Raw genomic sequence first — 12,951 nt, 5'->3', positions numbered from 1 at the left:
AAAGGGTTTAATCATCAAGCTGTACAGTAGAGTCTAGACAATGTACAATCGATAGTTTAGAGAAATGAACAAATCTGTCTCTCTGCGCATTTCTCCCATAGAAAGAGGCTATGCAGCCTTCTATTTGCTAGCCTTCCTAACAGTGCCAGTATATCACTTCCCTGCATATTGTGGCGTGGGTGGGGCTGTGGTCTAAACCACTGATCCTCTTGGGCTTGCCGATCAGAAGGTTGACGGTTCGAATCCCCACGATGGGGTGAGCTCCCGTTGCTCTGTCCCAGCTCCTGCCAATGTAGCAGTTCGAAAGCACACCAGTGCATGTAGACAAATAGGTACCACTGTGGCGGGAAGGTAAACGGCATTTCCCTGCGCTCTGGTTTCCGTCAGAGTGTCCTGTTGTGCCAGAAGCGTTTTAGTCATGCTGGCCACATGACCCGGAAAGCTGTCTGTGAACAAACGCTGGCTCCCTCAGCCTGAAAGTGAGATGAGCACCGCAACCCCATAGTTGCCTTTGACTGGACTTAACCATCCAGGGGTCCTTTACCTTTACCTTTTACCCTGTATATTGTTTATAGTTCAATGGTAGAGAGTTGACTTTGAATCCTGGAGATCTGATCCAAGATCCAAAGCCAGTGTGGTGTAGTGGTTAAGAGCGGTAGTCTCGTAATCTGGGGAACCGGATTCGCGTCTCCGCTCCTTCACATGCAGCTGCTGGGTGAACTTGGGCCAGTCACACTTTTTTGCGTGGCGATACCCACCCCCTCCCACAAATGGAGTAAATAAAGACACCGGACACCAGAATTTAGGTTAATGGGTGAAAATGGCCACAACTTTATTGATTACAGGTAAGAGTGGTATTGGCTTTTAGGCATTGGCCCTAACAGACTATCTGGTCTAACCGGGAAGGGTTAAGCACCAACAGGGGGAGCCCCCGAGATGCACATCACTAGGCGCTCCCCCAAGGGGTTACCGCTCGGGGGCACGCTTTAGGCCCTAGCCTCCGTAGGTTTCGGACGAGGCGACGCCCCCCGGAGTCCTTTACCGAACTACCCATCAAGATTTGGGGGAGGTGATGGCGTTCCTCCCCCCCCCCGACATCATTTGCATAACAATACCCCTGCCAATGCCTAACCGCCAAACCAGAAGTTGTGACGTTTGCTACGAGGTAGGCGAAAAAACCAGGTGGCTTCAAAATACAGCCAATTTGCCAAATGGAAAAACTCCTACCAGGCCCCTTGCGGCGACCATCCGAAGCTAATAGCTGCTGCAGGAGAGAAAAGGGGGCGAGTCAGGGCTGACCTGACCTTAAGTGCACCTGGCAAGCCCGCCCCCAGCGCCATCCGATTGGCTGGCGCTGTGGGTGATGAATATTCATGAGCTAGGGGAATCCCTGAGTCCCGCGGGGCTGACGCCAGCCCCGCAAGATTGTAGTAGGGGTCGTGAACCCGCAACCTCACCCCCTCATTAGGTCGGGAGTGGCTTTGAAGTCTCTCAGCCCCACTCACCTCGCAGACTGTTTGTTGTGGAGGAGCAAGGGAAAGGAGAATGTTAGCCGCTTTGAGACTCCTGAAGGGGAGTGAAAGGCGGGGTATCAAATCCAAACTCCTCCTCCTCCTCCTCTTCTTCTTCTTCTTCTTCTTCTTCTTCTTCTTCTTCTTCTGCAGTGGTTGCACTGAGTGGCATTGGGGTGGTCTTCTCTCTTATCCTCCCTCTCATTCTCCTTCCCAGGAACTCTTCCGAGCAGTGCGGCCCTTCCACTGCCTGGGCTGCGTGTGGTCGCAACGAGACAAGAAGGAGAATCAGCACGTGGCTCCCAGTGTCCGAGCCACTGTGGCCCAGTTCAATGCAGTCACTAGCTGTGTCATTGCATCTGTACTGGGAGACCTGACTCTGCGCTTTCCCCAGCGGGCACACCTGCTAGAGAAATGGATCGACATTGCCCAGGTAAAAGCTTCTGTGTCCAGTGAGCTAGCTGGCCTTAGTATTCCTTGTCTCCTTAGCCCTGCCACTACAGTGGTACCTTGGTTCTCAAACTTAATCCGTTCCAGAAGTCCATTCCAAAACCAAAGTGTTCCAAAACTGAGGCGCGCTTTCCCATAGAAAGTAATGCAAAATGGATTAATCCGTGCCAGACTTTCAAAAACAACCCCTAAAACAGCAATTTAACATCAATTTTTACTATCTAATGAGACCATTGATCCATAAAATGAAAGCAGTATACAATGTACTGCAGTCACACAATCAGTCAGTAGCTGAACTGGGTTCCACACAGTCTCAAAAAGAAAAACAAAGAGCCGCGAAAACTAAAATGCAAAATAAATAGCAAAAACAGACAGACCTCAGTGTGAAGGACCACACATATCTGCTATTTGGGTCCCTGAAGCACAGATTCACACAAAGCGGCAAAACGCTCTTGCAGGTTATTAACAGGATTTTTATTTGAAGTGCATATGCAGAACAAAGGCACAGGGCGATCAGTACGCAACCTGTACACAGTAGTCAGGGTGCGCCCCTTTATATAGATTTGCAAAATAGAATACCACCTGATCTCTTGCAAGTCACCTGATTTCTTGTAAGTCACCTGATTTCTGGGAAATCAAAACTTATAATAAGTTCCTATATTACCATATAAGGTCTTGGTCTTCTCTCCCTCCTTCCTGAAACCTCCCTCATCCTGGTGTGACAATAAATCCTTGTTCTTTATCTCTATCTGCCCAGGCTAGGCATTCTAACGAGGGGCCCATTTGCAATGTAACATTTAAGCATGTCCTTCAATAATAGAACAATTATATTGTAATATACTCCTTCAAGTGTAACACTCAAAACAGAAGTGTGGGACTCAAAATGAAGAATGTTCAGCTTCAGAAAAATGTTCCCAAACACTTACTTACTGGTTTACAGTGTTTGGGTTCCAAGTTGTTTGAGTACCAAGGCGTTTCAGATTCAAGGTACCACTGTATTCCTGGCAGCACACAAACCGACATACAGGATTGTACCTCCAGCCAGCTAATTGATTCTCCACAATTTGTGAATATTACAAAAATGGGCCTACATGATAGCTGCACAAGCCAAAGGCACAGACCCCCTCAACTTTTCATTGCAAAAGTAACAGACACGCTGACAATGTAAACTTAAGATGATATATCAAAATATAACCAAAACAAGTGGCATTAAAGTGAGGAACGCTAATGGATTTGAAGAATGTTTAATTATCATCTGCCTTCTAACTGATCTGTCAGTTTAATTGAATGTAAACTGGCTGACTGACTGAACCCAAAGGGTGCTCATCAATGGTTCCTCTTCATCCTGGAGAAGAGTGACTAGTGGGGTGCCACAGGGTTCTGTCTTGGGCCCGGTCTTATTCAACATCTTTATCAATGACTTGGATGATGGACTCAAGGGCATCCTGATCAAATTTGCAGATGACACCAAACTGGGAGGGGTGGCTAACACCCCAGAGGACAGGATCACACTTCAAAACGACCTTGACAGATTAGAGAACTGGGCCAAAACAAACAAGATTAATTTTAACAGGGAGAAATGTAAAGTATTGCACTTGGGCAAAAAAAATAAGAGGCACAAATACAAGATGGGTGACACGTGGCTTGAGAGCAGTACATGTGAAAAGGATCTAGGAGTCTTGGTTGACCGCAAACTTGACGTGAGCCAACAGTGTGACGCGGCAGCTAAAAAAGCCAATGCAATTCTGGGCTGCATCAATAGTATAGCATCTAGATCAAGGGAAGTAATAGTGCCACTGTATTCTGCTCTGGTCAGACCTCACCTGGAGTACTGTGTCCAGTTCTGGGCACCACAGTTCAAGAAGGACACGGACAAACTGGAACGTGTCCAGAGGAGGGCAACCAAAATGGTCAAAGGCCTGGAAACGATGCCTTATGAGGAACGGCTAAGGGAGCTGGGCATGTTTAGCCTGGAGAAGAGGAGGTTAAGGGGTGATATGATAGCCATGTTCAAATATATAAAAGGATGTCACATAGAGGAGGGAGAAAGGTTGTTTTCTGCTGCTCCAGAGAAGCGGACACGGAGCAATGGTTCCAAACTACAAGAAAAAAGATTCCACCTAAACATTAGGAAGAACTTCCTGACAGTAAGAGCTGTTCGACAGTGGAATTTACTGCCAAGGAGTGTGGTGGAGTCTCCTTCTTTGGAGGTCTTTAAGCAGAGGCTTGACAACCATATGTCAGGAGTGCTCTGATGGTGTTTCCTGCTTGGCAGGGGGTTGGACTCGATGGCCCTTGTGGTCTCTTCCAACTCATGATTCTATGATTCTATGAAATACATGTGTACCTTATGAAAACCTCAGCACTGTGGGGGGTTGAGGGTTGAGATACTGACAAGTGCAAGATTACTTGAGTTTCTTTTACTAAATAAAAGCTGCCAGCTATTGTTAGAAGATAAGGTCTTCTTTCTTCTGTATTATGGTAATAGCTTGCACAATGGCTGTGTTTTCTCTTGAGTCACAGTCCACACGTCAAAAATGGTTTGATTATCAACCAAACAAATCAAAAGCTTGCAGCTGTACTCAAAATGCAGGAACTTCTGTTCAGTTCAATCTTCAATCAATCCAATCGCTGGCGTTAAATCCTACCCCTTTCTTACTGAAATATTTGTCATTTCCCCACTCCCAATTCCCCAAATGGTACGCCTGCCCTCCAGCGATGTCGGGCCCTCCGGAATTTCTCCTCGCTGCATGCCATCCTCTCTGCCCTACAGTCTAACTCCATCTACCGACTGAAGCGGACGTGGGCTGCTGTACACAGGTGAGGTTTTTGGTGGCACCATTTTTCCCTAGAAGAAAAGCCCTGGTTAAAAGTGTGGCGCTTTTTTCCCATTTAACCATCTTTGTAAGAATGGATTCCAAATATCATTGAATTTGTCCATGGCAAGTCTGCATTTATATACAGGTTGTTCATATGTTGCGAGTTTCTATAAGTCCTCAATCATAGAAGGGAGCTGCATTTTTATTTTTCCAATTCATCGGTAACAGTCTTTTTGCTGTGGTCAGGGCACGGAGAGTCCACTCGTATTGTCCTTTTGTGGGGTTCCATGTGCTGAGTGTATAATTCAAGAGGATATTTTGCTCTGTAAATGTAAGGTTGTTCCGTACAGTTCTGTTGATGGTTTCAGTTACCTTCTGCCCAAAATCTTTCAATATAGGACAATGAAAAAACATGTTTTAGAGAAGCATTATCCTTGTTGCATCACCAACAGTTAGATACCTTAGACAGCCCTTTTTTAAAACAAACATAATGGGGTCCACTATATTATAAATACAGTGGTGCCCCGCAAGACGGAAAACTCGCTAGACGAAAGAGTTTTCCGTTTTGGAGGTGCTTCGCAAAACGAATTTCCTATGGGCTTGCTTCACAAGATGAAAATGTCTTGCGAGTTCCTGCGGGTTTTTTTCCCTTCCCCCCCCCTTTTTCTAAGCCGCTTATCCGATAAGCCGCTAAAAACCGCTAATAGCGCTAATCCGCTAAGCCGTCAATGGGCTTGCTTCGCAAGACGAAAAAACCGCTAGACGAAGAGACTCGTGGAACGGATTCTTTTCGTCTTGCGCGGCGCCACTGTATTATTTTTTTGTTGTATGAACCTCAATTTAAGGTCCAGAGGCACCTTTGCTATAGCAGTTAAAACAGTTTCCCACTGTGTCGCACTTATTGTAAGCACCTTCCCCCCCCAAAAAAAAGAAAAGCATTAAAAAAGGGTTAGGGTAAAGGCTGGGTAAAGGAGGGCACAGTAGACTCTTGCTTCTCTTTGGAGAGAAACCACAGGGCTCTGGCAGGTTCAAGGATCGTCCCCAACCAGGACTGGGGAAGAGTTTTGCCTGCGACCCCAGAGAGCTCCTGACAGTCTTTTTCTTTTCAAACAAGATTTTTATGAAAGCTTTTACATAATACAGCAGGATAAAAGAAACTACAGTGGTACCTTGGTTTGCATACATCTTGGTTTGCTTACATTTTGGATTACAAACATGTCAAACCTGGAAGTGTGTGTCCTGGTTTGCAACCTATTTTTGGATTACGAACAAAAATTTTTGGAGGCTCCACTGGCGAAAGCGCGCCTTGGGTTACAACCTGTTTTGGTTTACAAACAGACCTCTGGAACAGCTTATGGTTGTAAACCAAGGTACCACTGTAATCTAAATAAAAACCCAAACAGAGAGAGATGAGCTCCTGCCAGTCTCAGTTGGTGGTTTCAGTTGATACAAGCCCATCCATGGAGAATTAAGCAGAATGAAATGGCCGCCTAAGGGAGACTGTTTTTCTTGACTCCTACAGATTTCCCCCTCTCTCGGAGGACAGAGCTTTTTGTGCCACGCAGCCTGCCCTGTGCTAGTCTGTAGGGGCAGATTTAGGGCAGGATGACTGGTTCCCCCACTCTGACCCCCAAGCTGGGGGGGGGGGCACCACAAGGCATCAGAACTACGACGTAGTGCACACACAAAACAGGAGACGAGAGGCAGGGGTGTCAAATTTTAACCTTGCACAGGGCGCCGCTGAAATTTGAAAGACCTGCTAGCCTGCTGCCCTATTTCTGCCATGAAGGATGCTCTCTTGCAGCTACTGCTAAAAAAAGATTCAGCTTCCAGTCCAGTCAGTCTTCTGGAGGTGTGTTTGTGCCACTGTCTTTGCCCTTCGCCTCAGGCTGCAAAACAGCTTGAACTGGCTGTGGCTCTTGCACTGAGCCCTGTGCCAAGGAGCTGCAAAAACTGAGCCTGACTTCTCTCCCAGGGACACCAGGGGCTCCTTCCGAAAGCTCTCGCAGATCTTCTCCGAAGACAACAATTACCTGAAATGCCGAGAAATCTTGCTGCAGGTAGCAGAACTGCATCGTTTGAGAGGAAGAGGAGAGCAATGTTGTGTGTGCGTCTGTGTGTGTTGTGTGTCTTTTTATGCAGGATAATGTGCCCAGAAGGATGTACAGTGGACGCTCGGGTTGTGAACATGGTCCATGCAGGAGGCACGTTCGCAACCCGCAGCACTGCGCCTGCGCACGCACGGGTTACGATTTGGTGCTTCTGCGCATGCGTGACCGCCGAAACCTGGAAGTAACCCATTCCGGTACTTCCTGGTTTTGGTGGGTCCATAACCCGAAAAAATGCAACTTGAGGTGTCTGTAACCCAAGGTATAGCTGTAATGTATTGTCCAGTGTTGTCAGGATCAGGAGAGGGTTCAATAGCATAGGAGCCAACTCCTTGGGGCCAAGGTCCCCCTCCCCCCAAAAAATGTGATTTCTCTGAGGTGGGGTGGGGACTTGAGCAGGGGCATAGCAAAGGGGATGTGGTGGGTGCGGTCCACCCCGGGTGTCCCCACTGAGGGGGTGACAAAATGGTGGGCGGCACTCACTGCGGGGCCTGTAGCACGCCCGAGCTACGTGTCTCTCCTGGGAGTGACACACTGCCTTGAGCGCCCACAGGCTCCCTGCTTCCCCAAACAGTCCGCCTATTGCCTCCCTCTCAGCTTTAGGGCAGCTGAGTGGAAGGAGGCAGGCAGACTCCTTGGAGGCCCTGCGGTGCCCCTATGGGCGGCTGGCCCCGCCCCCAGGTGCAGGGCATGCGCGCCCCCCCAGGCGCCCGATCGGCTTGCTCCGCCACTGGACTTGAGGATAGTTGCCATGTTGTGTTAAGTGTTACCCAGGGCATTAAGCCACCATGTTTGGAGCAGGGAAAGAGTTATTCTCTGTTCAGTGTGAGCTACAATTGCCCTGGGTGCAACCTCTTTTGGTTCAGGGGCTGCAGCAATGAGAGGCACCTGCTGAAATGTCCCGAAGCCTTTGAGTTCTTAGATTAGCCCCTGCTGGGAGGGTCAGTTCTGTACAATTCGATCAAGGTACATCGGACATCAGCTGAGTTTTATCCTGCAGCCTGTCTCTGTGTCTCTCGCAGGAAGGAGGTATACAGGGCTCCAGTGATGGATGGAACAGCACACAACCCCCAGCTGGGGCATCTCCGAAGGTGAAGCATCAGGCCAGGGAGTGGTGAGAGCCATCCTGCCCCCCCCCCCGCACCAGCCAGCTGTCCATCCACTCTGAGGGAAATATGTGGGAATGTTCAGGGTGGCAGGAGAGGATATATTGTTTACTGATATCCTTCCTAACTTGTGCTGGCAAGTTCCTTTATGTAGCAGAATTACATTCCCCCCTTTTTATATGCACAGCAGATAGCTGGTTGCAGGCTCGTGTGAGCCTCTCACTATTGCACAATTTAATCTGTCTCAGATTGAATTGTACGTTCCTGGTAAGTCCCCTCGAATCCCTCTTTAAAGAATAAAGACGCCACAATCTTATTCAAAGTCAATAAAAGAAGTTTACTCACATCAGTTCACAGTTGGATTCCTGAAGGCAGACTTAGTTACAAATATGTACATGTGGATCTACCCCATATGGGAGAATAATCCCAGTGCTTCTGCTAGCTGAGAGCTAGCAGAGCAGTCCTAGCTAGAAGCTGGTCAAACGAAGAAGGAAGTAAAAAAAGGGGGGGAAGGTGTGCTGCGTGACTTGTCCTTTTGTTACTTGGGCAGGTTAGGTCATGCCCACCTTCTATCACATGCAAAAGGAAGGATGCTCCAGCCAGGAGGAACAGGAAGTTTCGACTGGCTGGACCAAACATTCCTTCGCATGTCTTCTCTAGCATTACAAGGTATGTTGTACTTGACTGCCTCTCATGGATCACCTCCCACAAAATTTACATAAAGGGAAGGTAAGAAATACATGTTTAATGTACCTCCCTCACAATTTAGATCCTGAAAACCAGACTCTCACCAAAGAATTACTTCCACCAGAGTGTCCACACACTCCCTCTTGTGTGAAAATACTACTTAAGATTAGTCAAAGGTATGGTTTCGAATTGGATCAGGAACTGCCTGTTGAGATTCCTGCATCGCAGGATGGTGGTGCTCAGGATCCTTTCCAAATCTACAATTCCTTGATTTTACAGTTCTGTGAAAGTCTGCACATGATATGTCATCAAATATGACTTTGAAGGAGTGTGATAGAAGAGAAAGGGAAACTTTTTACTTGAGAGAATCACCTTCTCTCACATATGCCACTTGACTGCTTTGACCTGTAGAACTGGCCATGCTGCGAGTGGCACATAATATTCATTATGCACCCGCAAGAAATCCGTCTTTCAGCGTGGCGGCACCTGCCCTTTGGAATTCCCTTTCCTCTTAGAAAACTAGAGTTGGAAGGGCCCCTAAGGATCATCTATAGTCCAACTCTCTGCTATGCAGCTTGTTATTATTTACGGATGGCGAGCAGGTTCTCGTCAGCAGCTGTCCCAGATGGGGATCAAACCTGCAACCTTGGCATTATTAGCACCACACTCTAACAAACTGAGCTATATCGTAATTCTGTATCCTGTACCATCTTTGTGTTTTGTTTCAGAGTGAGTGGGGATAACCCTAAAATTAGTACCTAAAAAAGACCCCCCAAAAAGAACGTGGTGCTCTTTTGATTTTTTTTTTTAGCAAGAGTAGTTGTCAGCTAAAGATTTTGCTACTGCTCCTAACATTATCTCATCTCCACAATTACAAATATTTGAGATTTTTACATTATAGCTGATAATGCATACATCTGCCAATTTAGCAGTCTTGTTTCAGCTTTGTTTTCACGCACGTACGCACGCACGCACGCACACACACACACACACACACAGAGAGAGAGAGAGAGATTTGCACACATCCGCCTCTTTTGAAATCCCCTGGAGTGAACTTGCTAGTAAGAAGGGAAACCCGACAAACAGTGAAAACTACAGCATCCTTTTCCTTCATTCTGGACACCATTTGCATATGAGCCATATCTTGCTAAGGAAGTGTCACCAAATGTTTTAATTTCCCAAGGGAGGGTGGTGCACTGGGCAATCAAAGGGCTGAGTGCATGAGTCCCATTGTGCTTTGTTGCAGGCTCCCACCATCCCATATCTGGGCACCTTTTTAACTGACCTGATCATGCTGGACACAGCACTACCAGATTTTGTGGAGGTGAGCATCTTGGGGAAGAAGTGGTGGCACGAGAACATCCCTTGTCCTCTTCAGGGTGGCTGAGCATCCTCTGGCAAATGACTTCCTGTTGATCCCTGGCCATTTGGGTTGGGCAGCCGTTTCAGATCAACCCTTCAGGGTGGTTCGGGGGTCACGTAACCACTGGCGGAGGAAGGGGGTGCGGTGGGGGTGGCTCACCCCAGGTGTCATCCCTGGGGGGGGTGACATCGCTGTGCCGCCCCCCTGAGATGCTCACCACACACCCCTGCGGCACCCCCCTTGGACGCTTGCTCTGCCCCTGCGGGCAGCTAGCTCCGCCCTGCAGGTGGCTAGCTCCACCCCACATGTCTAGCCCCGCCCCCAGGTGCACAGCTCCGCCTCTGCACATAACTCAGTTTGTTCAGTGAATGAAGCCATGAAGCCTTTGTCTCCTCCTTTGGGGTTTCCAGTACTTTTTTTCTGGGGGTACTTAAGGGTAGGGGAGTACTGGCACTCCCCCCCCCCATTAAAAGTGTGACGCTTACTGTAACAACTTCATGGTGTGTACCAGCACCTTTTTTTCTATAAACGAAAAAGCACTCAGGCTTTTCAAATGCTGGCAGCCACATGGGGCAGAGGTTTTCAACCTCCCTTGACCAACTCCATTCTTTCTGCAGCACCCCTGCCCAGGAGCCCAGTTATGCCACCCCTTGCCTGTAGAGCTGGCAGCCTATCACCCTTTTTCGAACACCCTCCCTTGTGGAGGATTCCCTCAGCCTCCTCTCCTCTCTCCTTGGGAGTCCTCAGGGCAGCTACTGCTGCCGCCGCCCCTGGTCTCTGAGCTGTGCCCCCTGCCCCAAAGAGAGGAGTCTCTTCACACTGCCCCATAGAGGCTTGGGAAACACCTCCTGGGCAGCCCCAGAGGCACCATTCACCTGCACAGCTTATAGCCAGGGCTGCTGCAACAAACAGCTGTGCAAACCTTTGGGAGGCAGAGACACAAAAGGGCATCAAAGGAAGGAGGGAAGGAAAGAAAGAGGGACAGAGGTCAGTGTTGCCAGCGGCACCTCTGACCATCATTCAAGGCATCCCAGGGCACCCCTGTTTGAAAACCACTGATGTAGGGTGGTTCAAACAACGCTGCAGCATGGTTTGTGTCTCCTGGTGTTGCTCACAATCCCTGTCTTATTTTTCAATCCCACAGAGCAACCTCATTAACTTTGAGAAGAGGCGCAAGGTAAATCCAAGGTGGAAAAGCTGGAGGGGGGTGGGAGGGATTCTGCATCTCTTAGCTCAGTGCCCAGAGCTGGGAATGGAGGGAATGATAGGATGTGGAACTGGGATGAAGAGTACTGCCTTTCAAAACACAGGAATGCAAAATGTGGTTCCACCGCCCACCTCACTGCTATGTTCTTTTCCCTCCCAGGAAGCAGTGATCCTCTCCTGGATCTGCCAGCTGCAGGAGTCATGTCAAGAGTACCATCTTTGCCCAAACCCATCCTTCCGTCTTGCCTTTCACCAGCACCAGCAGCTCTCTGAGGAGCAGAGGTAGGGAAAGGTGTTGGATTCTCTGCCAAGGAAGAGAATGGTTGATAGTGGGTGGCAGCCAACTAAGTAAATGCACGAACGGAATGACTACTGCTTGTGCAATAGGACTTTCCCTCTTTCCCTCTTGCTGATCTGCTCTGGAGGATTGAGTCCCTTTGCACAAGTGTAAGTTGTTCCAGTTGTGCAAATTGCTACTTACTCCTGCAGTGAATACAACCTAGGAGCTCAGGGTGATGTACATGGCTCTCCCCTATCTCGTTTAATACTCACAGCAACCCTGTGAGGTAGGTTAGGCAGAGAGGCAGTGACTGGTGAGCTTCATATCCAAGTGGGGATTTGAACCCTGGTCTCCCACATCCTAGTCAGACACACTAACCACTGCACCACACTGGCTCCTGGTATCTCCAAAACGCCATGGTGACAGAGTGGGATAGGGAATGTCACCTATCTCCTATAGCAAAGCTGTTTTCCCACTGGGATAGCAACTCTTCACTTATCAGATACCTAAAAATGCACAGGGAATGTGCACCCGTCCTCACTTCCCTAGGCGCCCAAGCTCAAGAGCAAGAACAATCTCCCATCTAAATCCATTGCCCCAAAGTTCACACAGTGGGCTACACAGCTTATTATTCATTTATTATTATTCATTTATTTATGCCCTGCCTTTTTCCCTGATGGGACTCAAGGCAGCTTACAGATAAAAATAAGAACCACTAAGAACAAAGAAAAAAACACAGACACAAACACATACCCCACATACTAATAATTACAATTATAAACAGCATGGCAACAGTCCTTTCCTTAAAAGTACTCAGCTCCCAACAACCTGTTGGAACACAAAGGTCTTCACCACCTGACAGGAGGACGACAAGGAGGGAGCCAGTCTGGCTTCTCCAGGGAGAGAGTTGTCTGGAGGCAGCCACCACCGAGAAGGCCCTCTCCCATGTCCCCACCAAGCATGCCTGAGACGGTGGTGGGACCGAGAGAAGCTAAAAGGATGGGAAGAGAGGAAGTCTTTTTTTCCTGGCCTTCCTGCAATCCCACCCCCAAACCAGGCTGCATAACTGTGAGGGTGGCACAAGGCAGATGCCAAGGGAAAGAGCCAAGCAGGTCCTTTTTGAGAAATTTCAGGGCAGCAGGATGTCAGAAGTGACAGTTGAACAGAGACACACCAACAGAGAAGAGTGGGAGGCCATGCCTGGATGGATATAGCCATTCTTCTGCTCTCCTCCCTCTGCAGCTACCGAATTTCCCGTGTGATTGAGCCACCAGCCGACTCCTGTCCCAACTCGCCGAAGCTGCATCGCAGCCTGACCAAGCGCTTCAGTTCGTAAGTCAGCCTTCGGGTTCCGTGAGGGGGCACACTTCCTGTGCCTGGGGACGGCCCATCCCATTTCACCACCCAAGGCAAGATGGGAA

The 12,951-nt window shown here is 48.6% G+C and overlaps 1 protein-coding gene across 4 annotated transcripts in view; it reads left to right on the top strand.

Moving 5' to 3' along the window:
- Nucleotides 1-12,951, top strand: part of RGL3 (ral guanine nucleotide dissociation stimulator like 3) — a 40,783-nt gene that overhangs the window by 17,066 nt on the left and 10,766 nt on the right. For all 4 annotated transcript variants that reach the window (XM_079959323.1, XM_079959321.1, XM_079959322.1 and 1 more), the window contains 8 exons: nucleotides 1,729-1,944; nucleotides 4,678-4,781; nucleotides 6,756-6,840; nucleotides 7,911-7,979; nucleotides 9,928-10,005; nucleotides 11,189-11,221; nucleotides 11,411-11,532; nucleotides 12,773-12,862. In XM_079959323.1, the coding sequence (XP_079815449.1) occupies nucleotides 1,729-1,944; nucleotides 4,678-4,781; nucleotides 6,756-6,840; nucleotides 7,911-7,979; nucleotides 9,928-10,005; nucleotides 11,189-11,221; nucleotides 11,411-11,532; nucleotides 12,773-12,862 (797 nt within the window). The remainder of the gene's footprint in view (nucleotides 1-1,728; nucleotides 1,945-4,677; nucleotides 4,782-6,755; nucleotides 6,841-7,910; nucleotides 7,980-9,927; nucleotides 10,006-11,188; nucleotides 11,222-11,410; nucleotides 11,533-12,772; nucleotides 12,863-12,951) is intronic.

Source organism: Podarcis cretensis (assembly GCF_951804945.1).
Source record: "Podarcis cretensis genome assembly, chromosome: 17".
Lineage (NCBI taxonomy): Eukaryota > Metazoa > Chordata > Lepidosauria > Squamata > Lacertidae > Podarcis > Podarcis cretensis.
This window is presented reverse-complemented; position numbering and strand designations above follow the sequence as displayed.